We start from the raw sequence: 25,680 nt of genomic DNA, 5'->3' as shown, positions 1-25,680 counted from the left end.
CAGTAAGTCAAATAGAGCCTGCCTCATTTTTCGCCTAGAGGACACCCCAAAGTAATATAGCCCTTTCCTCCCTAGTCTGACTGTCCCTGGCCTGCCCCTTTAATTGGATTTCAGTTCTTTCAATCATGGAGGCCCAACATCACATGTTGGCATTACCTACGTCAGTGTGCATGCAAATATAGTCCAGGTAGGAACACACCCTCCGCCAGACTGACAACCACTTAAAGCGGAACTTCAGTGATTTCTTCAACTTTCCATCTATTAAAACTTCTGCCCTTGTTGTTTTAACTTTGGATAGTAAAACATTTTTTTCTGCCAGTAAATACCTTATTCAGCCCACTTCCTGTTTCTTGTCTGGTAAAAAGCCTAGGCTTATGACATCATGTGCAGCTTTCTCTCTCTCCTGAGAGTTTGCGAGGAAGGGGGGGGGGGGGGGGGGGGATGAGTCATAAGAGGGCCAATGAGAGCTGCAGAGCTGGAGGTGTGTGTCTGTGTAAATCCAGGAAGTAAACAGGCAGCAGGTTCAGCTGCCCACAGTTAACATGGTTGCAGCCAGACTTCGTGTAGGGGGATTTCTGCAGTATATTTGGCAAGTACAGAATCACAGTATATATAAAATAATATGCAAAGCGGTTGGAGGGAAGCTTCAGAGTGGAAAAGATGTTTGTATTACAAATTATGTGAGCAGACTGCAGTTCCTCTTTAACAGAGTGTTTTGATACATAAGTAACCCCTCCCTAAACCAGACTGCTTGGATCAAGGCTGATGGCTCTGGACACAAGTACAGAGGAAGGACATTGTGATATTTTCAGAAGAGCCCCCCCCCCCCCCCCTAACAGCCATGGAGCATGGAGAAGCACAGAGATTGCATTAAACGGCCTAAAATAAAGTATATATAAAAAAAGAAGGTTTTATTGATCAATTTTATTTTCAAGTTTATTAAAGGAGTAAAGAAGGAACTATGGAAAGGAAAAAAATGTTGCACTCATAAGTTTGCATACCCTTGGAGAATTGGTAATATACAGTATGTGCCATTTTTAAAGAAAACGTGAGTGGGCAAAACACATTTTTATCTTTTGGGATTCATATTCGGTAACTGTAGGTCATAATAGAATGGCACAATCATAAAACAAAACATGACAACAAGTAAACTCACATGATCTCTGTTCAAAAGTCTGCATACCTTTAGCTCTTAATACAGTGTATTGCCCCCCTTTAGCATCAGACAGTGTTATAGTTGTCTATGTGGCCCCGAATTCTTGTAGGTGGTGCAGCTGCCCATTCGTCTTGGCAAAATGCCTCCAGGTCATGCAAAGTCTTTGGTCGTCTTGCATGAACCACATGTTTGAGATCTCCCCAGAGTGGCTTAAGGATATTAAGGTTAAGAGACGGACGGCCACTCCAGAACCTACACATTTCTCTGCTGTAACCACTGGAGGGTCAGCTTGCCTTGTGCTTAGGGTCATTGTCATGCTGGGAAGTTCAAGAGCATCCTATGCGCAGCTTTAATACAGAAGAATGCAAATTGTCCATCAGTAATTTTCTGATAACATGCTGCATTCATCTTACCATCAATTTTCACAAGATTCCCTGTGCCTTTAGAGCTCACACTCCCTCAAAACATCAGTGGGCAACCGCTATGCTTCACGGTGGGGATGGTATTTGGCGCTATAGGCCTTGTCGACTCCTCTACAAACCTAGTGCTTATGGTTGTGACCATAAATGTCTCTATTTTGGTCTTGCCACTTCAGATTACAGTGTGCCAGAGATGTGAGGCGTGTCAAGATGTTATCAGGCATATTTTAATTAGGCTTTTTTTTGGCATTGGTGCAGTAAAGGCTTCTTTCTGGCAACTTGACTTTGCAAGGTCACCCGGAAGTGGAGATGGGTACCTGTCAAAAACAGGTACCCGCTGCCCCCTTAAAAAGGTGCCAAACGTGGCAGCGGAGGGGGAGGAAGCAAACAAGCAGAGTTTCACTTAAGTGATTGAACGGTACTGACTGGCATATTGAAGGCGTTAGATAACTTTTTGTATCATTTTCTCTCTTTATAAAGTTCCATTACCTTGTTATGCAGGTCTTTTGAGTTATTTTCTCCTCCCCATGGCTCAGTATCTAGCCTGCTCAGTGCATCCATGTGAGCACTGACAAAACTCACTATTTAAAAAGCCACAGATGTGGGAAGTTAACCTTGAATTGCCATTTTAACCTGTGTGTGTCACTTTGTGTATGTACCAAGGCCAAACATTCCAGGTAGGGCTGGGAGATTTTCTTAAAAAAAAAAAAAAAAATCTTCGATTCTCTTAAAAAAAACTCGATTCACGATTCGAATCGAGTTTGTTTTTTTTTTTTTTTGGAAACCGCGCCAGTCCCGAGGCGCTGCGGGCATGAGCTTTCAGGCGAGGCCGCGGCTTTGGCCTAGTCCGCGGCGTCCGGCCTAGCGGACTAGGCCGAAGCCGCGGCCTCACCTAAAAACTCCTTGCCCGCAGCTCTTCAGGCCCGGCGCGGTGTCCGTGCCAGTCCGGAGGCGCTGCGGGCATGAGTTTTTAGGCGAGTCCGCGGCGTCCGGCCGTAGCCGCGGACTAGGCCGAAGCCGCGGCCTCGCCTAAAAACTCATGCTCGCAGAGCCTCGGGACCGGCGCTGTGAAAAAAAAAAAAAAAAAATCTAAAAAAATCGATTTGCTTAAAATTTTGAATCGATTTGACCTCTCAACTCGATTCAAGGTTTAAAATCGATTTTTTTCCCAGCCCTAATTCCAGGGTATGTAAACTTTTAATCATTGAGCCATTTGGACGATTTCTGTAATGATTTAAGCAGGAGCCAAACTACTATGTGATAATAAATGGCTTCATATGATCACTATCAAACAAAAAAAAAGACATTTAGCATGAACAGTAATTTTCAATATCGATGCCAAAATTTCAGGGTTTCTACAAACTTTTGAGCACAACTGTATAAGCAGATTAACCAGCTTTTAAGTAGATATGTTAAATGTAACTTCAAAGGTCTTCCTCAATCTTTTAAATCTGTAGAATTCTTTCAATCAAAACTTTTCTCAACCAGGGTTCCCCCCCCCCCCCGATGTTGCTAGGGGTTGCTTGGGCAATGACCAATTTCCGCCTCCCAGATAAGTTCCTTCCGACACCAATGATCTTTTTAGCCATCTGTAAGGGGGCAATTCTTCCCGCTGACCACAAGTGTAAGGAGCATTCTTCCCACTATCACACTAATGTATCATGAGTTGTAGATATAATATACAGTTAGGTCCATATATTTTTGGACAAGCACAAATTTTCATACTTTTGGCTCTGTATACCACCAGAACAAAATTAAAACAAAACAAATCAAAATTAATTTGAAGTGCAGACTTTCAGCTTTAATTCAAGGGGTTGAATATAAAATATCAAATACAAATTTTAGGAACTGCAACCATTTTTATATACAGTCCCCCCATTTTCAGGGGCTCAAATGTAATTGGACAAATGAATATAATCATAAATAAAATATTTTTAATATTTTGTTGAGAATCCTTTACTGGCCTGAAGTCTGGAACCCATGGACATTACCAAAGACTGGGTTTCTTCCTTTCTGATGCTTTGCCAGGCTCTAACTGCAGCTGTCATCAGTTGTTCTTTGTTTGTGGGTCTTTCTGCCTTTAGTTTTGCCTTCAGCAACTGCATGCTCAATTGGGTTGATATCAGGTGAATGACTCGGCCATTGCAGAATATTCCACTTTTCCTTCAAAAGCTCCTGGGCTGCTTTTGCAGTTCGTTTTGGATCATTGTCCATCTGTACTGTGAAGCGCCGTCCAATCAACTTTGCTGCATTTGGCTGAATCTGGGCTGACAGTATCTCTCTAAACACTGCAGAATTAATCCGGCTGCTTCTACCTCCTGTCACATCAATAAACACCAATGACCCAGTGCCACTGGAAGCTATGCATGCCCATGCCATCACACTGCCTCCACCACGTTTTACAGATGACGTTGTGCGCTTTGGATCATGAGCTGTTCCAAGCCTTCTCCACACTTTTTTCTTCCCTTTATTCTGGTAAAGATTAATCTTAGTTTCATCCGTCCAAATAATGCTTTTCCAGAACTGGTCTGGCTTTTGTATATGTTTTTTGGTAAAGTCTAAACTGGCTTTTCTATTCTTCAGGCTTATGAATGGTTTGCACCTTGCGGTAAACCCTTTTTGCTCTCGTAAAGTCTTCTCTTGATTGTTTGACCGACAATGACACGCCCACCTCCTGAAGGTGTCCTTCCCTTGTCTGGATGTTGCGAATGGGTTTTTCTTTACCATAGAGCGGATCCTGAGATCATCCACCACTGTTATCTTCCGTGGACATCCAGGTCTTTTTATGTTGCTGAGCTCACAAGTGCGTTCTTCTTTCCTCAGAAAGTACCAAACTGTTGATTTGACCACTCCTAATGTTGCTGCTATCTCGCTGATACATTTCATTTTGAAGCCTTACAATGGCCTGTTTCACTTGCATATACAGCTCCTTTGAACATACGATGTAGGTTTACACCAAAAGATTCCATATGCAAATACCATACTTGGAAACAACTCCAGACCTTTTACCTGCTTAGTTGATGAAGCAATAACGAAGGAGTAGCCAATACCTGGCCATGAAACAGCTTTTGATTCAATTGCAATTCCAATTACTTTGTCCCCTTAAAAAAAGGGGGGGGGGGGGTGGGTAGCTATTCTTAAGAGTTGTGCACTTAGTCGTGTCCTAAACCCTTCCTCCGATTTGGATGTACATACCCTCAAAATAAACCTGAGAGTGTGCACTTTCAGCCCATATCTGTTATAGAATTATAGCTTATGTTTTGGTAAATAGCTGAAAAAAATCTGCCTGTGTCCAAATACATATGGACCTAAATGTAGGTTCCCCGAGACCGGAAAGTTCTTTCAAGGGTTCCTGTGTGTTGAAAAGGTTGAGAAAGGGTGCTTTAAATAATACAAAGGTTACAGTGCCTTGAAAAAATATTCACACCTCTGGAAATTGTCCACATTTTGTCATGTTACAACCAAAAATCTAAATGTATTTTTTGGGGATTTTATGTGATAGACCAACAATGTGGCACATAATTGTGAAGTGGAAAGAAAAATAAATGGTTTTCAGAATTTTTTACAATAAATAAAATTGAAGAAAAAAGTGTGGCGTGCATTTGTATTCAGACTCTGAGTGAATACTTTGTAGAACCACCTTTCGCTGCAATTACAGCTGCAAGTCTTTTTGGGTATGTCTCTACCAGCTTTGAACATCTAGCGTGAAATTTTTGCCCATTCTTCTTTGCAAAATAGTTTAAGCTCTGTCAGATTGGATGAAGAGCATCTGAACAGCAACTTTCAAGTCTTGCCACAGATTCTTAATTGGCTTTAGGGCTGGAGTTTGACTGGGCCATTCTAAAACATGAATATGCTTTGATCTAACCACTGGTTCCCAACCTGTCTAGTGCCGTGACCCCTTGATAAAATTTCCTAAGTTGCGGGGACCCCTAACAGTAAAAGGCGGGTTGTCAGCAATCAAAGGCAAGACAAATAATTTGCACCCCCAACCCACAGATAATTAGCGCTCCCTGAGTCCCTTCCACTTGTACACTATTAAAACCCCTTATGGTACATTTTACGATGCACCACTTTTTCTTCTCCTTTCTTTCCCTTTTCTCTCTCTCTATCCTAATTTCTTGTTTTTTTTTCCATCCCTCTCTAGCCGCCTTTTTTGTTCTCTTTTTCTTTCTTTCTCTCCCTTTTTCTTGTTACTCCCCCTCTTTTCCTCTCCCTTTGTTCCACCCTCTCTATTTTTATTCCTTCTCTTACTCCTTGGTGGGGGGAATGGGATGAGTGTCAGTGCTGGGGGGAGTTCAGATCAGCCAACTTAGGTGCTCCTGATCAAGGTCATCTGCTTTGCCGAGAACTGGAGTGGGGACCTTTAATGGCAACTATAATCACAGGTACTGTTACTCACTGTGTCTCTTTGTGGTATCTTGTAGCAGTGACACCTATGCCAAAATTAGGTGATAGGGTCTCCTCCAGCCCCTCCCACTTCCCATTCCTCACCAGTCAGCTGACCTCTAGTCTCTGCCCCCCAGCCATGCCATGTACTGAATGGGCAGCTGCGAAGAGGCTGAGTGGGCAGTGTGATGTGCAGTGTTCGTTTTCTGCCACATATAGCAATTTGCTTTTAGGCCAAAAAGTTCAATTTTGGTCTCATCTGACCAGAGCACCTTCTTCCAAATATTTGCTTTGTCCCCCACACGGGTTCTCGCAAATGGAATTCTTATGGCTTTCTTTCAACAATGGCTTTCTTCTTCCACTCTTCCATAAAGGCCAGATTTGCGAAGTGCACGACGAATAGTTGTCCTGTGGACAGATTCTCCCACCAGAGCTGTGGATTTCTGCAGCTCCTCTAGAGTTACCATGGGCCTCTTGGCTGCTTCTCTGATTAATGCTCTCCTGATTAAGGCTCACCCGGCCTGTCAGTTAAGGTGGACGGCCGTGTCTTGGCAGGTTTGCAGTTGTGCCATACTCTTTCCATTTTCAGATGATCGACTGAACAGTGCTCTGCAAGATGTTCAAAGCTTGGGATATTATTTATTTATTTTTTTTTTATATATAGCCTAACCCTGCTTTAAACGTCTCCACAACTTCATCCCTGACCTGTCTGGTGTGTTCCTTGGCCTTCATGATGCTGTTTGTTCACCAAGGTTCTCCAACAAACCTCTGAGGGCTTCACAGAACAGCTGTATTTATACCGAGCTTAAAATGACACACAGGTGGACTCCATTTACTAATTAGGTGAATTCTGCAGGCAATTGGTTCCACTAGATTTTAGTTAGGGGTATCAGGGTAAAGGGGGCTGAATACAAATGCACACCACACTTTTTAGATATTTATTTGTAAAAAAAATTTGAAAAAACCTCTCTCATTTTCTTTCCACTTCACAATTATGTGCCACTGTTTGGTGAATCACATAAAATCCCAATAAAATACGTTTTTGGTTGTAACATGACAAAATGCAGAAAAGGGGTATGAATACTTTTTTCAAGGCACTGTATCTGTCCGCAAGGATCCTTGTTCAGGCACTTGTTATCGAATGACAATGCTCTGTTCTTGTCTCCCTGGGTAGAGACTAAGTAGCCACGGCCAACACTAATTATGCAGCTAGCTCAGCAATGACATTGAGCTGCAGCAAGGGCATGCAGACAGGAAGTGACTGCAAAGAAGGAGGCGATTAAAAGCACCGAGATACAAAAAGGGAATAAAAAAAAAAAAAAAAAAAAAAAGTAGTATTTTATTAAAAGGAAGATATGGAAACTGTTTATGGGTATAAATGTGCTTAAGAAAATGAAATGTCAACCAGTTAGGACTTACATCTACTTTGAAAGAAACCGTGTACGCCACAATTTTTATAGCAGGAGAGATCCACAAAACTATAATCAATCCATTCACATGCCATATAGGCTGAACTATCACATCAGAGGAAGCTTCAGGACAGTGCAGCACAGGTACAGACAGCTCACACACTGCTTATGTAAATTCTGTGAGAAATCTTATTAATTCTAGATGTATAGTATACTTGAAATTTAAACCTTCCATTACATTAGGCTATGCTTTTATCAAATACAGGAAAGTCGTTATTTTTCTCCAACGCACAGCTATCTTTTTATTTTTCAGCTGCGACTTGTCAAACAGAACAACAGAAAATGGCATAAATCATTTAGCTGGCAAATAAAGCTTTAGAAAATGACAGCTTTGGAAACCAATATGGTGATCATTAGCGACATTAGAAAGATTGTTAGAAAATGGAAAAGCAGAAATATTACCTCTCCTTCGCCCATATGTCCTTGCTGCGTGTCAGAGAAAGAAAAGAGCCTTTCAGACAATGTCATCATGATTAGGAAATCTAATTACATCCCCTGTACAGTGTCTCATTTACTGACATCTCTGAAATGACCGCACAGAATTTATAATACTAGACGCTCACATGTTCTCTCTGCACCATACATTTCCAGCACAAGAAGAAAAACAAGAACAGTCAAGGCATTGCAGTTTATGTAATCAGTCATTACCAGACCTACATGCATGCAATTTAGAACACATGCCAACTGATAACCGGAGGGAAATGAACTGAACATGAATGTGTACAATGTATGAAGTAAACACAGACAAATGGAGATTCAGAAACTGTCATTTCCCCTAAATATTAGCTGCACCTACACTACAAAATTACCCACAGACCTAAAAAAGGAGGCTTGCAATGTTTTAAACCCTTACAAAAAAAAAAAAAAAAACCTGTCACTATCTTTGACAAATGAAACTGGCCTTTGACTGCACTAACCGTGCAGTGTCTAAAAGTGCTCCATAGTGCAACAATATATCAAGGTGCTATGTGCATCAAGGTGAAAAATCAATGACAATGCAAATGAAAAACGTTAAAAATAATCAAAAGTTCATAATGTGCATCAAAGTCTATATTGTGCTGTTCCACTAGGATCATTCAGTGAAGGTAAAAAGTGATATTAATCTTGGGTTTTCTAATCCGGTGGCACCGGGCTCTCTAGACTCTCACCTTGAGTAAAAATATTAGGGGCATTGAAACCAGATTCTTTGTTCTTTGTGATATGGTGATGTGGAAGTGAAGCTTCTCTGATGTTGCAGCGATCTCTCTGCTTAACAGTACCTGCGATTTGTAGGAACAAAGAGGGTTGCCCACCTGGGCTCCACCGGTCCGGTGGTATAAACGGGAAGGGGAGAGAGAAAAGATGCCTCCGATGGTGTAGTAAGTTTAAAACAACTGGCTATTTATTAAAAATTCAAGTGGTCTCTTACATGTAAACAAGTTAAAAACAGCATTAAAGGTAAAAGAGTTGAGGAGCGGCGTCCCCAGTCGCCCCAGTTGAAGTCACGGGCGGTGACGTAACGCGTAGGGCGTGGCCGAGCATAGACGAAACCGGAAACTAGTAAGGAGGCGTCTCCAACGCCGCTCCTCAACTCTTTTACCTTTAATGCTGTTTTTAACTTGTTTACATGTAAGAGACCACTTGAATTTTTAATAAATAGCCAGTTGTTTTAAACTTACTACACCATCGGAGGCATCTTTTCTCTCTCCCCTTCCCGTTTATACCACCGGACCGGTGGAGCCCAGGTGGGCAACCCTCTTTGTTCCTACAAATCGCAGGTACTGTTAAGCAGAGAGATCGCTGCAACATCAGAGAAGCTTCACTTCCACATCACCATATCACAAAGAACAAAGAATCTGGTTTCAATGCCCCTAATATTTTTACTCAAGGTGAGAGTCTAGAGAGCCCGGTGCCACCGGATTAGAAAACCCAAGATTAATATCACTTTTTACCTTCACTGAATGATCCTAGTGGAACAGCACAATATAGACTTTGATGCACATTATGAACTTTTGATTATTTTTAACGTTTTTCATTTGCATTGTCATTGATTTTTCACCTTGATGCACATAGCACCTTGATATATTGTTGCACTATGGAGCACTTTTAGACACTGCACGGTTAGTGATTTTGTATTATTGTATGCACTTTACTCTGAGGTGATAGATTTTTATAGCGCGAAATCAATTTTTATTATAATTGTGTGTCAAATGGTGTCATCTTTTAATTTACTAAACTATTGGTATAGAGTTCCCTAGGAACCCCTATACCAGAGCACCTGCAGTATGCAACATCAACTTTGAGAATGCCCCATTCACATCTGACAATTTGGGATTGTGTGCAGAATTGCAGCAAATCTGCCTGCGGTTCCTAAATCACACTGCAATCGCGGCAAAAGGCACCATACACATTTGCAGGCCATTCATTTTTAATTGCATCGCGCATAGATTGTCACACCAAAAGTTCCTGCTCCTTTTTGGGCAACAATCACGGCAAAACCACACCACGTTTGATGTGCCATTTAAAATGAATGGCACCCAAACACACATGGCGCTTTTTGTCACAATTGCAGTGGGATTCAGAATCATGCGGATTCTGTTCACAATCTCAAATCACCAGATGTGAACGGTGCCTGAAACTCATTCTCATCACCCTGCATCTCACTATTCAAAATGTGGAGCATTCCAGGAATACATTGCCAAGACTAGTAGTAGAGGCTGGGGGGAAAAAACAAAAAAAAAACAAAAAAAAAACAAAAAAAAAAAAAGAAGAAAATAAACTCTCCCTGCAAGGTTAAAGCAGAGTTCCACCCAAAAGTGGAACTTCCGCTCATTTGTTTCCTCCCCCCTCCGGTGCCACAATTAATTGGCACCTTTCGGGGGGAGGTGGGACAGGATACCTGTATTTTGACAGGTATCCTGTTCCCACTTCCGGGAGTCTCAGCCGCGGATATTGACGTCACGGCTCGGCTCCCTCCCCTTACCCCTGTTATCGGGCCAGTAGAAATGAGGAGCGGAGCAGTAGGGTTCCCGGCGTGAAGCCGTAAAACTACACTGCCGGGTTCCCTTACCTGCAATGGCAGCACCCAACAGCTGATGGAAACATCAGCTGAGGATGCCGACATCGCTAGGCTCCAGGACAGGTAAGTGTCCGATTATTAATAGTCAGCAGCTGCAGTATGTGCAGCTGCTGGCTTTTGATTTTTGAAGCGGTGGGCGGACCTCCACTTTGAGTTATGTGAAAGGGCTGTGGGGGGGGGGGGGGGGAAGCGGGTACCAGGTTTTGACAGGTACCTGTTCCCACTTTCAGGTCAGTTCACTGTGACGATATAAGCCCTCCTCCTTCCCCTGCAGCCTTCAGGGACACTTTACAGGTCCCATAAGACTGCAGCCCATTCACAAAGCACAGCGTGCTTCACGCATGCGCAGTAGGAAACAGGCTGTGAAGCTGCAAGGTTTCACTGTCGGTTTCCCTTAGTCAAGATGGCGGCGCTAGCACTTGATAGCCAATTGAATAATAGTGGTGAGGACACCACTGGATGCCTGGACAGGTAAGTGCCCCAATATTAAAAGTCAGCAGCTACAGTACTTTTTTATATTTTTTTTCAAAAGAGCCTGGAGCTCCTGTTTAAATGAAAGAAAAGCACTGTCCAGCACCCATTGCCGCCTTCCCTTCAAAAGGTTGGAATTTTCTGTTAGGCCCCTTTCACACGGGACGGATCCGTGTTGATCAGCCCCGTGTTTATCCGCTGCTCAGCGGGGATAGCTCCGTTTTCCCCAGCTGAGCAGGCAGATGACAGGGCGGGACCCGCACACTGCAGGGACCGCCCTGTCAGATCTCCGCTCTCCCCTATGGGGGATCGGAGGAACACGGACCGCCTGTCCGTGTTCATCCGATCCGCTCTGCAGACGGATAGAAAAATAGGATTTTCTTCCGTCCGCAGAATCGGACGAGAGCGGAGCCGGACAACATCGGGTGTTAGCGGATGTACATCCGCTGACACCCGCTATCCCATAGGGATGCATGTATGTCCGTATTTCATCCGAAAACGGATGGATGAAATACGGACATACTGTCCGCATGTGTGAAAGGGGCCTTAGGGGTAGTTGATGGTTTTTAATTTCAGCACCTGTTCAACCTTCTACAAAACACACTGAGAGTGCATTGCAAATGCACAGGCTGTAGCATTGTTTAATGCTCAACTCCGGAATAAGCAAATATAGTCAAAATGCAAAAGCCATCTATATTCACCTGTGAATCTTGGTGTGCTTTGTATATTTCTTCCAGATCTGTGCAGCAAACAATATGGAGTTCTTAAAAGAGTTCAGAAGATGGCTTTACAGAAAGGAGGTTTTACCAACACATGCTTGACTATGCATTATTAAAAAAAAGATCAGAATAAAAAGATATCAAAAAGGGGTAAATCTATTATGAAACCATTGAAGCTCCTTTAGAAAGAGAGAATACCAAAATTTTTCTTTGCCCAAGAGGATTAAAAAAAAAAAAAAAAAAAAAAAAAAAAACGCCAAATATTAGGTTCTGTACAGATCTGGGTATGTTAGCATATACAGTGGAAATAGAAAAGAATCATCCCACTTTAAAATAATCACATTTTGTTGCTTTGCAGCCGGCAATGAAGACAGAGTTTTTGTTTTATCCAGCTGTATTTACCGAGTGCAACTTATAACACCCAAGTGAAAAATATAAACACCAACATGTCAGAAAAAAAAATCAAAAGCAGAAACACTGAGTTGGAAAAAGGATTACCCCCCTCCTAAAAATGACTTGTAAACTCAGGTGTAGCTAATCACCTTCTCAATGGCACACAAAGCCATTTGACTTTCAGCTGTGATCATTTTGATTAGCTCAGCATGAAAATAGCTTTCCTGAAGAATTTCAGTCCCTAGTAGTGCCACTGAAGCAATCAATCAACTATGGGTGGCAAGGCACTGTCAAAAGATCTCCGGGATAAAGTTGTGGACAGGCACAAGTCAGGAGATGGATACTAAAAAATGTCAAAGGCTTCATCAATGCCTAGAAGCACAGTGAAATCCATTATTAAGAAGTGGAAGGTATTTGGTATACCACAGACCCTTCCTGGATAAGGATGTCGCTCCAAACTGGATGAAAGAGCAAGGAGGAAACTGGTCAGAGAGGCTACCAAGAGGCCTACAGCAACTCTGAAGCAGGTGCAGGAATTTATGACAAATGTGGCTTGTATGGGAGGGTTGCAAGAAAAGTCACTCCTCAAGAAAGGCCAAATGCAGTCATGACTGAGCTTTGCCAAAATGCACCTTGAAGATCCTGAGGCCACATGGAAAAAGGTATTCTGGTCAGAGAAAACTAAAAATTTAATTATTTGGCCGCAACATCAAATGATATATGTCTGGTGGAAATCCAATACAGCTCACCATCCAAATAACACAATTCCTACAGTAAAACATGGAGGTGGTAATATCCTGTTATGGGGGCATTTCTCAGGAGCACTTGTCAGGATAGAGGGAAAAATGGATGGGGGCAAAACACCGTAAAATTCTTGAGGGAAATCTGCTGCCCTCTGACGATCCTTTCTCTAACTCTGTGATTCTGTTTGATTTTTTTTTTCCCTGACATTTTGGTGTTATATCTGTAACTTGAATGGTATAACTTGCACTGAGTAAATACAGCTGGATAAATCAGAAATGGTGTGTCTTTATTTCAGGCTGCATACCCACTGTATAGTCATGAAAGCCATTGATAGCTCTTCATATTATCATAATTTCATGTTTCGTTCTGTGATCTAAGCTTTTTTTTTTTCCTTTAGAAGGCAATGTGACATTGGGAGTGCTAAATGTTAAATAGGTATTCTTATGCATGACACTCTCAAATGTGTGCTCCGATATCCCACGAGGGTGCATATGTACATGAACCCAAGATATCATATTGTTCTTCTATGTTGAGAGCTATCATATTACAAAGCCTAGCATAGCTTTTTTTTTTTTTTACCCTGACCAGGTTCACCAGACCTCATTTTTGGAATCAGAACAGCAGGTAAAAAATGATGTGGATATAATATACAGTATAATATGTACACTAATAGTCCTGGTTTTCCTCCTCTACATAGACCTTCAACAAACTAAAAACTGGCAAGTTTAATAGGCCTTTGCTGATAATGTGTCTGTATCGCTGTCATAGGACCACAGACTAAGATCCTTTGGTGGCAATGATTAATGTGAATGGTCAACATACTTTGTAAAAAGGGCAGAATGGCAACGCCATGTAATTCTTGAAGTCATTTTAGGGCTCAGTTAGATCAATGCCTCAAAATGTCAAAGGTTGTTTCCTCTGTGAAACCTTTTTCATTAAAAAGGGATTGTAAAGGTTCATTTTTTATTTTTTTTTTAATATTAAACATGTTATACTTACCTGCTCTGTCCAATAGTTTTGCACAGAGTAGCCCTGATCATCTTCTGTCAATGCTCCTGGCGTCTCCTCTTCTCAATGTGCCACCATAGGAAGCTGCTTGCTATTGTTGCACACCTGTGGGCTCGATCCAGAGCCACACTGTCTATATCTGTAGACACAGACAGCGCGGTTCGGCCCTGCTCTCTCCAGGCTGTGATTGACAGCAGAAGCTGCCACTATCTCTGAGCCAGTGAGGAGCGAGCGAGCAGCTCTGCTGCTCTGGAGCACAGCGCTGGATCGTGATCAGGCAAGTATTTGGGGGATGGGGAGACAAAAAACATGAAAGTTGACCTTGACGCACAGAATGCATGAAAACAAAACAAAACAAAACAAAAAAAAAAACCACACACACACACACACACACACACACACACACACACCTCTAGCTTTTACAACCCTTTAAACACAACAGAAAAATATAAAATGCAGTATCATTTTTTGTTTTACTGCACTACAGATGTGTACAAAATATTGAAATATTGGTGCAAGCCATTGCATAAAATGCCTTTTGACTATAATCAGATTTTTACAATAAGCAATGAATCCCCTACAAGAGTAGTTCAATGATACTTCTGAGAACTCCCATCTATGTATTCCTACCATGAGTGTAAGGAAGAGAATAATTCATTTTGTCAATCTGGGAAAATTATAGCTGGCTACAGACTGAAGCAGAAAAGTATTTTTAATTATGTTAAAATTACAAAATGGTTTGCGTAGCATTATGTAACATTGCATTCAATGAAACTTTGGTTTGTTTTGCTTAATCACCTTTCATTTTTTTTTTTAGAATGAAACAAAATGTCTAGGGCCGACACTGCAAATGTTTATTGAATTCAAGTGCTCACCACTGTTCTTTTTCAACTTTTCAAATGACAAACTTCCCTTGAATCACAAGGGGGATATAAGTGAGAGAAAATATTTGTATTGTGTTTGGGACTTTGCATGAGGCGATAAAAAGATATTAATTGATAAACTCAGTAGCATGGGTAAAAAGGTAATGCATCATGATAATAACTAGCACGATGCAATTGGATAAATACAATTGATGCTAGGAGATACAATTTTGTGTAAATACCAGAATAGTAAACCATAATACATGAATGGGACAAGATTGTAGACCTGCACAAGGCTGGAATGGGCTACAAGACCATCAGCTAGAAGGTTGGTGAGAAGGAGACAACTGCTGGAACGATTATACGCTAAAAGAAGAAATACAAGATAACCATCAATCGCCCTCGGTCTGGAGCTCCATGCAGGATTTCGCCTCATGGGGTAAAGATGATCATGAGAAAAGTGAGGGATCAGCACAGAACTACACGGGGGGAAGTTGTGAATGATCTCAAGGCAGTTGTTACCACAGTAACTAAACAAACCATTGGTAACACAATACGCCTCCATGATTTTAAATCCTGCAGTGCCCGCAAAGTCCCCCTCCTCAAGAAGGCACATGTGCAGACCCATCTGAAGTTTGTCAATGAACAGCTAAATGATTCAGAGAAGGATTGGGAGAAAATGCTATGGTTAGGAGACCAAAACTTGAGCTCTTTGGAGGAAGAAAAATGCTGACTATGACCCTAAGAACACCATCCCTACAGTAGTCAAGTACAGAGGTGGAAGCATTATGCTTTGGGGCCATTTCTCTGATAAAGGTACAGGTCGACTTTGTTGCATTGAGGGGCCAATGGATGGGGCCATGTAATGTAAAATCTTGGATGAAAACCTGCGTCCCTCAGCCAGAACCCCCCGAATATGGGTCTTCCAGCATGGCAATTACCAAAAACATACCGCCAAGGCAACAAAGGAGTGGCTTAAGAAGCACATTAAGGTCAAGGAGTGGCCTAGACAGTCTCCAGACCTTAATCCTATAGAAAATTTATGGAGGGAGCTGAAACTTCGAGTTACCAGGCGACAGCCAAGAAACCTTAAGGAATTATAGAAGATTTGTAAAGAGTGGACCAAAATCCCTCCTGAGATGGGTGAAAACCTGGTCACCAACTACAAGAAACATCTTACCTCTGTAATTGCCAACAAGGGTTTTTCCGCCAAGTACTAAATCTTGTTTTGCTTGGGGTCAAACACTTATTTTACTCACTGAACTGTAACTCAATTTATAACATTTGTATCATGTGTTTTTTCTGGATTTTTGGTTGATATTTTGTCTCTTTCACTTAAAATACACCTATGATAAAAATGATTTCTTTGTAAGTGGTCAAACTTACAAAATCTGCAGGGGATCAAATAAGTATTTTCCCCACTGTAGAGGGGCATTTAGAGGCAAAAAACAAAAACGTCAAACTGTAAAAGTGGCATTTTTGATGTCCTGTGTGCATGAGGTCCAAATGGTGAGAGCAGCCATTAAAAAGTCACAGGCCATGTAGTTCTATAATAGATATCATCTTGCCTATATAAAACCAAAAAATAAAAAATAAATAAATAAAATACAGTAAGCCATAGAAGGAAGGGCATTTGTTAACACTTCCTAAACAAACATAACACAATAGAGCTCACACTGAGAACTACAACTACAAGCCAACTTCCTGTAATGGCAGTAGTACCACTAACAAGAAGTGGTATATTGCAGCAAAGGATATACATTGTACTGACCACTGAAGAAACTGTAGATTACATATTCCTAATTCGAGTTCTTTAATAAACCAGTGGATGGCCAATGATCAGCCTGCTACATGAGGGGTGTATCACTGACAGTACTGGTGGCTATTGTTCATAGTAGGTGGTGACATTTTGGAGGCAGTAGTGGGGACATGGGTGGTAGAGGAAAAATGCTAAAGATAGGTAGGGTTAGGGTTGAGAAGCTAGGTTTACTGTACACAGATTTTCTACAAGTACCGCTTTGCAAAGCAAATTGTAGAATACATTACAAAGTCAACATGACCAAGTTTCTGTCTCAGAGTGAGTGCTTTGGAGAAGTCACATTGTGCTGACAAGTCACTCTGTTAGAGACAGGAAATAATATAAGCACACACAGCATTCCCTGTTTGTCCCATGTCAGAAGGTTCAGCACAGAATTTATTCATAGTCTAAAAACTCTTCTTCATTTCCATTCACTTTTCTTCTTGAACAAGTATATTTTTCAGTTACCCATTTAGTGCACCTCAGTAATAAAAATGTCAAAAGGAAGACAAAAAAACAAATACTTTTAAGGGCAACACCACTTCAGCTCCAGAAGATCCCCCCCCCCCCCCCTTCCTGACCAGATCATTTTTTGCGATATGGCACTGCGTTACTTTAACTGATGATGGCGCATTCGTGCGACACTGTACCCAAATACGTTTTATGCCCCCCCCCCCCACACACACACACAAATAAAGTTTTTTGGTGGTATTTGATTACATCTGTGGTTTTTATTTTGTTAAACAAAAGACCAACTATGAATCTACAAACTATGGGATAGATTTATGGAATTTTTATTTATTTTGTATTTTTTGTACTAGTAATGAAAGCAATCAGCAACTTCTAGCAGGACGGCGGACAAATCGGACACCTAACCGACACTTTTATGGGAACCAATTACACCAATACAGCGATTGGTGCTAAAAATATGCACTGCCACTGTACTAATGACACTGGCAGGAAAGGGGTTAACATCAGGGGAGATGAAAGGGTTAAATGTGGGGCCAACATATGTTACAGTGTGTGCGGTTTTTACTAAGTAATATGCTGTTTACTTCCTGGCAGGAAGAAAAAAACAGCAAATTGCTGCTGTCAGAAGAGTGCCCTGTGTTTGTTTACCTACACAGAGCACTCTTCGGTAATGTCCGGAGCGGATCAGTTGGTGTTGCAGCCAATTGCAGCAGGCACACTACCTACCCCGACGCGTGGATCACGTACTAGGTACGTGGTCCGCTGCAGTGCAGCCGCCCTGCCGCAGTATATCTATGGTGGGCGGTCCGCACTGGTACACATTAATCGGATTCCCCACATTCAGCGCATCACACAGCTCCCCCTTTTTTCGCAAATTAACTTTATTTGAAGTGCACAAAAATTACACTTCGTTCACATCACCGTACAGCAGCAAATGTGCTGCACAGATACATGCAATCCCGTCCAGTCTGCTGCGATAGCATGTACACAAACAGAAGAGAAGTGCACACAAGCTCTGGTGCAATACCCTTTATTTTTGTAATAAAATAAACTAGAAAAAAATGCAAAGATGAAATCAGATTATCAATCGCATCTCCCCACCACAGTACTGTGCACCAAAAATCCCCCCCCCCCCCCACACACACACACACACACACTCACACTAAGAGGGGCTCCAATGTCGCTATGGCAGCAGTCCTAGACTGAAGGCAGCCTCTGTTATGTTTGATCACATACGCACTGACAGTTCACATACACAGGAAGCCTCCGGGGTCACGTGATGCGAACAGCTGGCTGCTGTTGGAATGTGTGAGCTGTGGCTACAAAATGTTTTGGAGGGTGTGGCCTCCTTTATCAAGTCCACCCAGCACCATAGTAGGCATCCTTTATTAGCCTGACTTGGTATGCTTAAATGTTCTAGAAAGTAGCATGTCTGCATTTCATTGCATATCACTGCAAGGCAGCTCTTTGCTGTGTTTCAGTGTGACTAGAACACATATAAAAACAATTGTTTTCTTGTGCATACAACCAGTGACTGGAGTTCTTCCATGCCGAAAAAGCTGGTCACCACACTATGTACGAATTGGCCCTAAATCCACTTTATGTGCACTGTAGGATGCAAGCTTACCATGAGGTCATTTGGACAAGGCTCCCATTTTCTTCATGTATTTGTAGAAAATATAACACTGTTCCAGCCTGGAGCCTATGAATAGGAGGCCTTATTTGTGTACAGCACCTCTATGCCCCTGAAAACTAAGGTGCAATATGAACTAGCATGCCTCCTGGTCCCAAGCTCTGCAACTCCATGCCCCTTACAATTAGATAGTTAAACACCCACCGCATTGATGAGCCAATTGTAAGATCTGTGAGCCAGTAACCAGGAAGGTGGTCATTAATCATCAGTGAGGCCCAGTTCACACCATAGAAACGCAGTCCAGATGCGTTCCAGATGCTTTTCTGCATGCGCGTTTTTGATGCAGTCCAGTGCTCCCCCATCCCTCTTTTTCTTAACCTTTAAATAAGAACGTGTGTTCCCGTGCGTTTTACAGCGTTCTAGTACAGTCCAGTGCAGTGCAGGAAAAATGCAGCATGTTCTACTTTTTTTTCTGGAACTGGAAGCACTGGTGTGAACAATGCCATTGAAAACCATATAACCTACTTTCCATGCATTTTTGATGCAGACACAAAATGCACTGGACTGCATGTGGTGTAAACTGGCCCTTAGGCTTTAAAAACATTACTTTATATTTTTCTCCACAGGTATCAATCCTGGCTGCAATGGTAATTAATAACCGCAAAAAGCAAGTCTGAATCTTAGTTATTTTGAGTGAATGCAACATAGAACAGCATATTGTTTATGGGCATTAATTAAGTCAGTTTGATAGAAGCTGAATTTTTTCTTTTTTGCCAAAAGCTGTACCATCACAGTTTAATGACACCTGACAGTGGTCTCTCATCAAACAGATCCATGGAATTAAAAAAAAAAACAAGAAAATAAAAAACTAGCACTAGGTTGCTTTGCTCAAACAGCCTCCATTTCTAGTAATTGGTTATCAGCAGCAGCCAGGCAAAATGAGCTACACATTACAAGCAGGAGGGGCATTAGCAAAACCACAATGCACACCGGAGGTGGCTGCCTATGCAAGGGTTCAACCCTGAAGACATTTTCTTCTTTTATATTTTGGACACAAGCTCCAAAGCCCATTCCCTTCACTTTATTTTATTTTTTGGGTTTTTTTTGTTAGTGATGTGCTATAAATAAGTAATTTCATCCATTTTATTTTGCTTTTACTATTCGACACCAAACATCTTTTAATAAAAGTAGCAGCAGCACAACACTTACTTGTTAAATGACTGGTGGTTTAAGCTCCAATTAACGGCACTAGACCATAATGATGGGGATAAAATCTATGTAATATGTTTATGTGCAGCCTGGCGAGACTAAAGTCTGGTACACACCATTAGTTTTTTTTCGTTCAACCCAGTAAATGAAAAAAAACTGACAGCTCAGCTCGGAGCCACTGTACAAACTATGCGATGTTAGTACAGCGATCTCCCCTGCTGTTCTATTGTGCTCTGACAGGGGGGACAGCCCCCCTCCTTCCCTGTCAGAACACTCCAGTCAGCGCACTTAGCTATTGGCTGAGAGCGCTGATCGGCTGACCTTTTTCGGTCATGTCCCTTTGACAGAAGCCGGACAACTTGGCCGGCCTCAGTACACACGGGCCGAATGTCAGCCGGTTTCTATTGAATTGGTCAATGCCACCCGACATTCAGAACGTGTGTACTAGGCTTACGGTAATGCAGAAACAATAGGGGCTCAAGTTTACCCATGAAGATAATTTATGATATAGAAACTGATCAGTTTACTTTTAAAAGGTTGGTGTTTGGAAACAGCCTAACCAAATGTGATGAAAGTCCTTGAGGTGTTTTTTTTTTTTGTCAAAGCTTAATTGAACAAGCTGAGGTTAGAAGCTGATTGGCTACCATGTACACCTGCACCAGATTTTGCACTCTCCAGTTTTAGTAAATCACCCCCTATGTCTCTTCATAACACCATGAACGTAAAAAGGCAAGTTATCTGAGTATATCTTATCTGTCAGGGCTGAAATACCATTGTGATAGGACCTTTTATAAAGTTTCCATGGTTTGAAACAACTAGAAATTTTCAAACGAATGTTGTGACTTGGTTGTGTTTTAAATATTCTATGGGGCCGAATCACACCGTAAATTACACCAAATTAGTGCAGGAACATTTTTCAAAATCACACCACACTGATGTGATTTGCCTTGTCCTGCAATTCTGTGTGACTGAAGCCGCACAAGTGTGAATCAGGCCTAATAGCCAAGCCTGTATCCAATTCCACAACATAAATCAAGTCTCCAATTCTAGAGGGACTAATTAAAATAATGGACCTGGTAAATCTGGAGGGTCTGTAGAAACTTAAGTGTAAACTTTTAATGTAAAAGTGCCATATTAAAAGAAAAAAAAAAAATCAGTAGCAGAAATACTTCTATTAAATTGCAGCAGAGAAAAAGAAGTAAAATCATTACTAGTCTGTAGAGCAGAGGCAATTTATATCCTTGATTAGCCCTCAATCAGAAAAGGTTAATATTAAAAACTGGAGAAAACACTATATGCTCCAAAAAACATGTATAAATCAGTGCAGAGAAATTATTAGTAAGTGATAGAAAAGGGAGACGCCAATTAAGGATGAGAGCAAGTGAAGGTTCAGCTTTGTGGCTTCCAACCCAGCCCATGATATATTTGGTCTTTGAATATTGTATGCCTGCTGCCTTTTTCCCTGTACTGCCTGCTGCCTTTTGAGTGAATAGAGCTGGGAAAAAAAAAAAAAAAAGAAGAAGATCTTTCTTTCTCTTTCTTTGGTAGGATAGCCATTTTTACAGTTACCACCCTTAAATCCCTAAAGTAATATAGCAGGGTTATATGATTTAGCAACAAGTAGGGTAGTACAACATCTATCAAAGTGATACCCAAGTAACATTTTATTGATGATATTACTCTAAACATTTAGCTCAAGAAAGAGGCAAAAGCCATTAAAGAGATTGTAAACCCCCTCCAAAAAAAATAAGACAAAGGCATAATGAGCTAGTATGCATAGCATACTAGCTCATTATGAAATACTTACCTTAGAGCAAAGACACGCACACCGAAGAGAAGGCGGACATCTTCCCCGGTGTTTCTTCTGGGTTCGCCGGCTCCAGTGCTGTGAGTGGCCGGAGCTGCGATGGCGTCACATGGCTCTGAAGAAACAGCACGGGCCAATCCTTCAGAGTGCATGCGCCAATGACATAATCAACGGGGTATACAGTAACTATCTCCTAAACTGTACATGTTTAGGAGATATTTACAGTACCTACAGGTAAGCCTTATTATAGGCCTACCTATAGGTACAAACAAACCAGGGGAGTTTACTTCCTCTTTAATTGCTAACAGGAATACAGAAGTCTGGTCATATGTTGTGTAAGATGTTATACAAAAGTAGCTATTTTGTCAGCATCTAAACTTAGTTTTTGTACTGATGACAATCTAATATCCGGGTCAGACTATCCATTGCCAAAAACTGTATAGCCAGGACAATGATAAGAGCTGAAAGCACCTGCCCTTGCTGGATCCCATATCATTCTGAATTTTAAGGCATTTAGCAGAGGCACTCAGGGTTCAAAAGACAATCTGTTGATTCAAACACAAATTTAAGAAGGAGTTTCTCAGAAACCTAAAAATTATAATCATACCAGACGTCAAATGCTCTTTCCAAGTTTAAACTTAAAGTACATCTAAAGCTAAAACCCCCACTTTGGGCAGATTTACCCACTCAATAGTCTGGGCCAGTGGCTGCCAACCTCAGTCCTCAAGTACTCCCAACATGCCATGTTTTAGGAATTTCTCTTGATATATAAAAAATAATAATAAATAATAATAATAATAATAATAATAATAATAATATCAAGCCACTGACATGGATTTAAAGCATCTGTGCAAAGTTAGGAAATTTCTGAAAAACATGACATGCTGGGTGTACTAATAGACGACTCAGGTTATCACTAGGACAGAAAGTGATGGGAATTCAAACACTTCACAACTGTCACAGCAACAGAAAATGAAAAAAAACGTATACCGTATATACTCGAAAATAAGCCCACCCGAATATAGGCCCGGGGCACCTAATTTTAAAACAAAAAAAAAACTGGAAAAACGTATTGACTTGAGTATAAGCCTAGGCTGGGAAATGCAGCAGCTACTGGTAAACAATGCCCATCTGCAGCCTCACTGTGCCCACCTGTATCATCAGTGCTCCTCTGCAACCTCATTGTGCCCACCTGCAGCCTCACTGTGCCCACCTGTACCTTTGATTACAAACAGCGGGTGTCTCCCGCTGTGTCATGCAACTGCAGTCTTAGTTCGGCAGCCGTCCACTGTAACAAAGCCCCCCCTCCTCCTTGTCCGTGATAGACAGAACATGGATTCAGTTTCCCAGCATTGCATCAGTGTTCCATCTATCAGAGATGAGGAGGCGGCGGGCTTTGTTACAGTGGAGGGCCGCCGAACAGTTAAGACTACATGACACAGCGGCAGACCCTCGAGTATAAGCAGAGGGGGGCTTTTTCAGCATAAAAAAAAGTGCTGAAAAAGTCGGCTTATATGCGAATATATATAGTACTTGTGTTCATACAAAAATAAATGTGGTTGTAAAAAGGTAAAAAGATTTTTTTTTTTACCTTAAAGTGATTGTAAACCCTCACATATATGCAGTGAAGTGAACAGCCTCAGACGATAGGGATGAAACAATCCTCCTACATAGGTTTTACTTGTATATCTGCAATCTTCTCCTCCCCACACCCCTTCAATGGGGCAGAATCATGTTAAAATCCTCTGTCGGGAGCACAGAAAAGGGGGCAGAAAGACTGCAATAACAGTGTGCGAGAGCCATTTGGAGGAAAGTCACATACCCCCCTCCACACAACAGAAGAACTGTGTTCTAAATAGACAGACAAGCTATCTGCTGAGCTCTCTCTCCCCCCTCGCCCCCTCCTCCTCCTGACCTTTATCTCCTGTGTCAGAAAACTTCCCAGAAGTGACTCATGCTGATAACAGAGAAACGAAGCACCAGAGAGAAACGACACTTAGAGCTTTGAAAGAGCGATAAGTAAACACGGCAGATATATTTGCTTTGCTCCGATTCCATGACTGAGGTACTTTAATGCATTTTCTGCATTAAAGTGGTTGTAAACCCTCGATTTTTTTTTTTTTTAAGTAAAAACAAACATGTCTATACTTGCCCTGAGCCTCTTCTTCTGGGGTCCCCCGTCAGCGTTCCAAGCCCCTCCTCTTCACCGGGTGCCCCCATGGAAAGCCGGTTTTCAGGGGGGCACAGTGTGGGCTCACTCACGAGTCCCGATGCAGTGTCCATTGACACAGACAGCGGGACTCTGCCTAGCTCCAGTGTCACAGCTGTTGACAGCAGTGGGAGCCAATGGCTCCTGCTGCCATCAATCTGTCCAATGAGGAGAGCAACAGTGGCTGGAGCCTCGGCACTCATGCACTTTGCTAGATCGGGCTCAGGTAAAAGGGGGGTCTGGGGAGAGCTGCAGCAGAGGTGGTTTTTCACCTTAATGCATAGAATGCATTAAAAGGTAAAAAACCTTGAGACTTTACAGCCTTTTTAAGTAAAAAAGCCTTTTAATAGTAGCACAGCCCCCTAAATACTCACCTGAGCCCACATTTGATCCAGCGCTATTTGCAAATCTGCAGCAGCTGCTCTCCCCTCTCACACAGGTTTGGCTGAGTGTAACGGGAGCTATTGCCTCCTGCTGCTGTCAGTCAAAACCTGTGAGCAGAGAGCGGGGCGGGGCGGGGGGGGGGGGCTGTGTGTCTGAATAGACGCAAACAGTCCAGGAGTGAGCCTACATGAGTGCGGCTTCCTATGGTGGGCACTCGGCGGGGGAGAGGAGCCGGCTCTAGAGGAGGATTGGGGCTGCTCTGTGCAAAACCATTGTACATAGCAGGTAAGTATGACAGGTTTGTGTATATATATATATATATATATATATATATATATATATATATAATAAAAAAAAAAAAAAAAAAAAAAAAAAAAGGAGAAACACACACACACACCCCTTTACAATCACTTTAAAGTGATTTTCCCAGTGGAACACAATACTAAAATCCTGACATATGTTCTAATAATTCCCAACTTTACATACACTTTAACAATAGTTTGTGTGTTTGTATATGGAATTATTATTATACAGGTTATATATAGCACCAACAGTTTGTGCAGCGCTTAACAAAATAAAGGCAGACATTACAGTTACATTACAATTTGGTACAAGAGGAATCAGAGGGCCCTGCTCATTAGAGCTTACAATCTATAAAGGAAGGGTCAATTGATACAAAAGGTAATAGCTGTGGGGGATGAGCTAATGGAGGAAGTAAACCGTGTTAGTTAGAAGCAGGATAGGTTTCTTTAAAGAGAAGGGTTTTCAGGGATTGTCTAAAGATGGATAGATTAGGGGACAGTCGGAAAGATTGGGGTAGGGAGTTCCAAAGGATGAGAGAAGCTCTGGAGAAATCCTGGAGGCGAGCATGGGAGGAGGTGACAAAGCAGCTAGAGAGCAGGAGGTCTTGGGAGGACCGAACAGAGCAGGTTGGTTGGTATTTTGCGACTAGGTTAGTGATATAGCTGGAGGCAGAGTTATGGATGGCTTTGTAAATTGTTAGTACTTGGAATTTTATTTGTTGGGTGAGTGGAAGCCAGTGGAGGGATTGGCAGAGAGGGGTGGAGGACACTGAATGGTTAGTAAGGAGGATGAGTCTTGCAGCAGCATTCATTATGGACTGAAGGGGAGATAGTCTATGTAAAGGTAATCCAATGAGGGGGGAGTTGCAGTAGTGGAGAAATAACCAGGGAATGAATTAGAAGCTTGGTGGTGTTAGTTAAAAAGGGGCGTATTCTGCAAATGTTGCAGGGGCTAAGGTGGCATGATTTGGACAGGGATTGTATGTGGGCCTGAAAGGACAGTTCAGAGTCTAAGGTTACCCCTAGCACCCTGGCATGTGGGGACGGACTGACAGATGTGCCATTGATCTTGACAGAGAAGTCAGGGGAAGGGGCACGTGGGGGAGGAAATATTAGGAGCTCAGTTTTAGATGGATGCAGTTTGAGGAAGTGGTTTGACATCCAGGCTGATATGTCAG

The 25,680-nt window shown here is 42.0% G+C and overlaps 1 protein-coding gene across 3 annotated transcripts in view; it reads right to left on the bottom strand.

Moving 5' to 3' along the window:
- CPEB4 (cytoplasmic polyadenylation element binding protein 4) overlaps positions 1-25,680 on the bottom strand; it is a 153,659-nt gene that overhangs the window by 55,107 nt on the left and 72,872 nt on the right. For 2 of the 3 annotated variants that reach the window (XM_073620603.1, XM_073620602.1), the window contains exon 4: positions 7,836-7,859. The exons of the other annotated variant lie outside the window; for it this stretch is intronic. In XM_073620603.1, the coding sequence (XP_073476704.1) occupies positions 7,836-7,859 (24 nt within the window). The remainder of the gene's footprint in view (positions 1-7,835; positions 7,860-25,680) is intronic. 3 annotated transcript variants of the gene reach the window in all.

This window comes from Aquarana catesbeiana, linkage group LG03 (genome assembly GCF_042186555.1).
Source record: "Aquarana catesbeiana isolate 2022-GZ linkage group LG03, ASM4218655v1, whole genome shotgun sequence".
NCBI lineage: Eukaryota > Metazoa > Chordata > Amphibia > Anura > Ranidae > Aquarana > Aquarana catesbeiana.
This window is presented reverse-complemented; position numbering and strand designations above follow the sequence as displayed.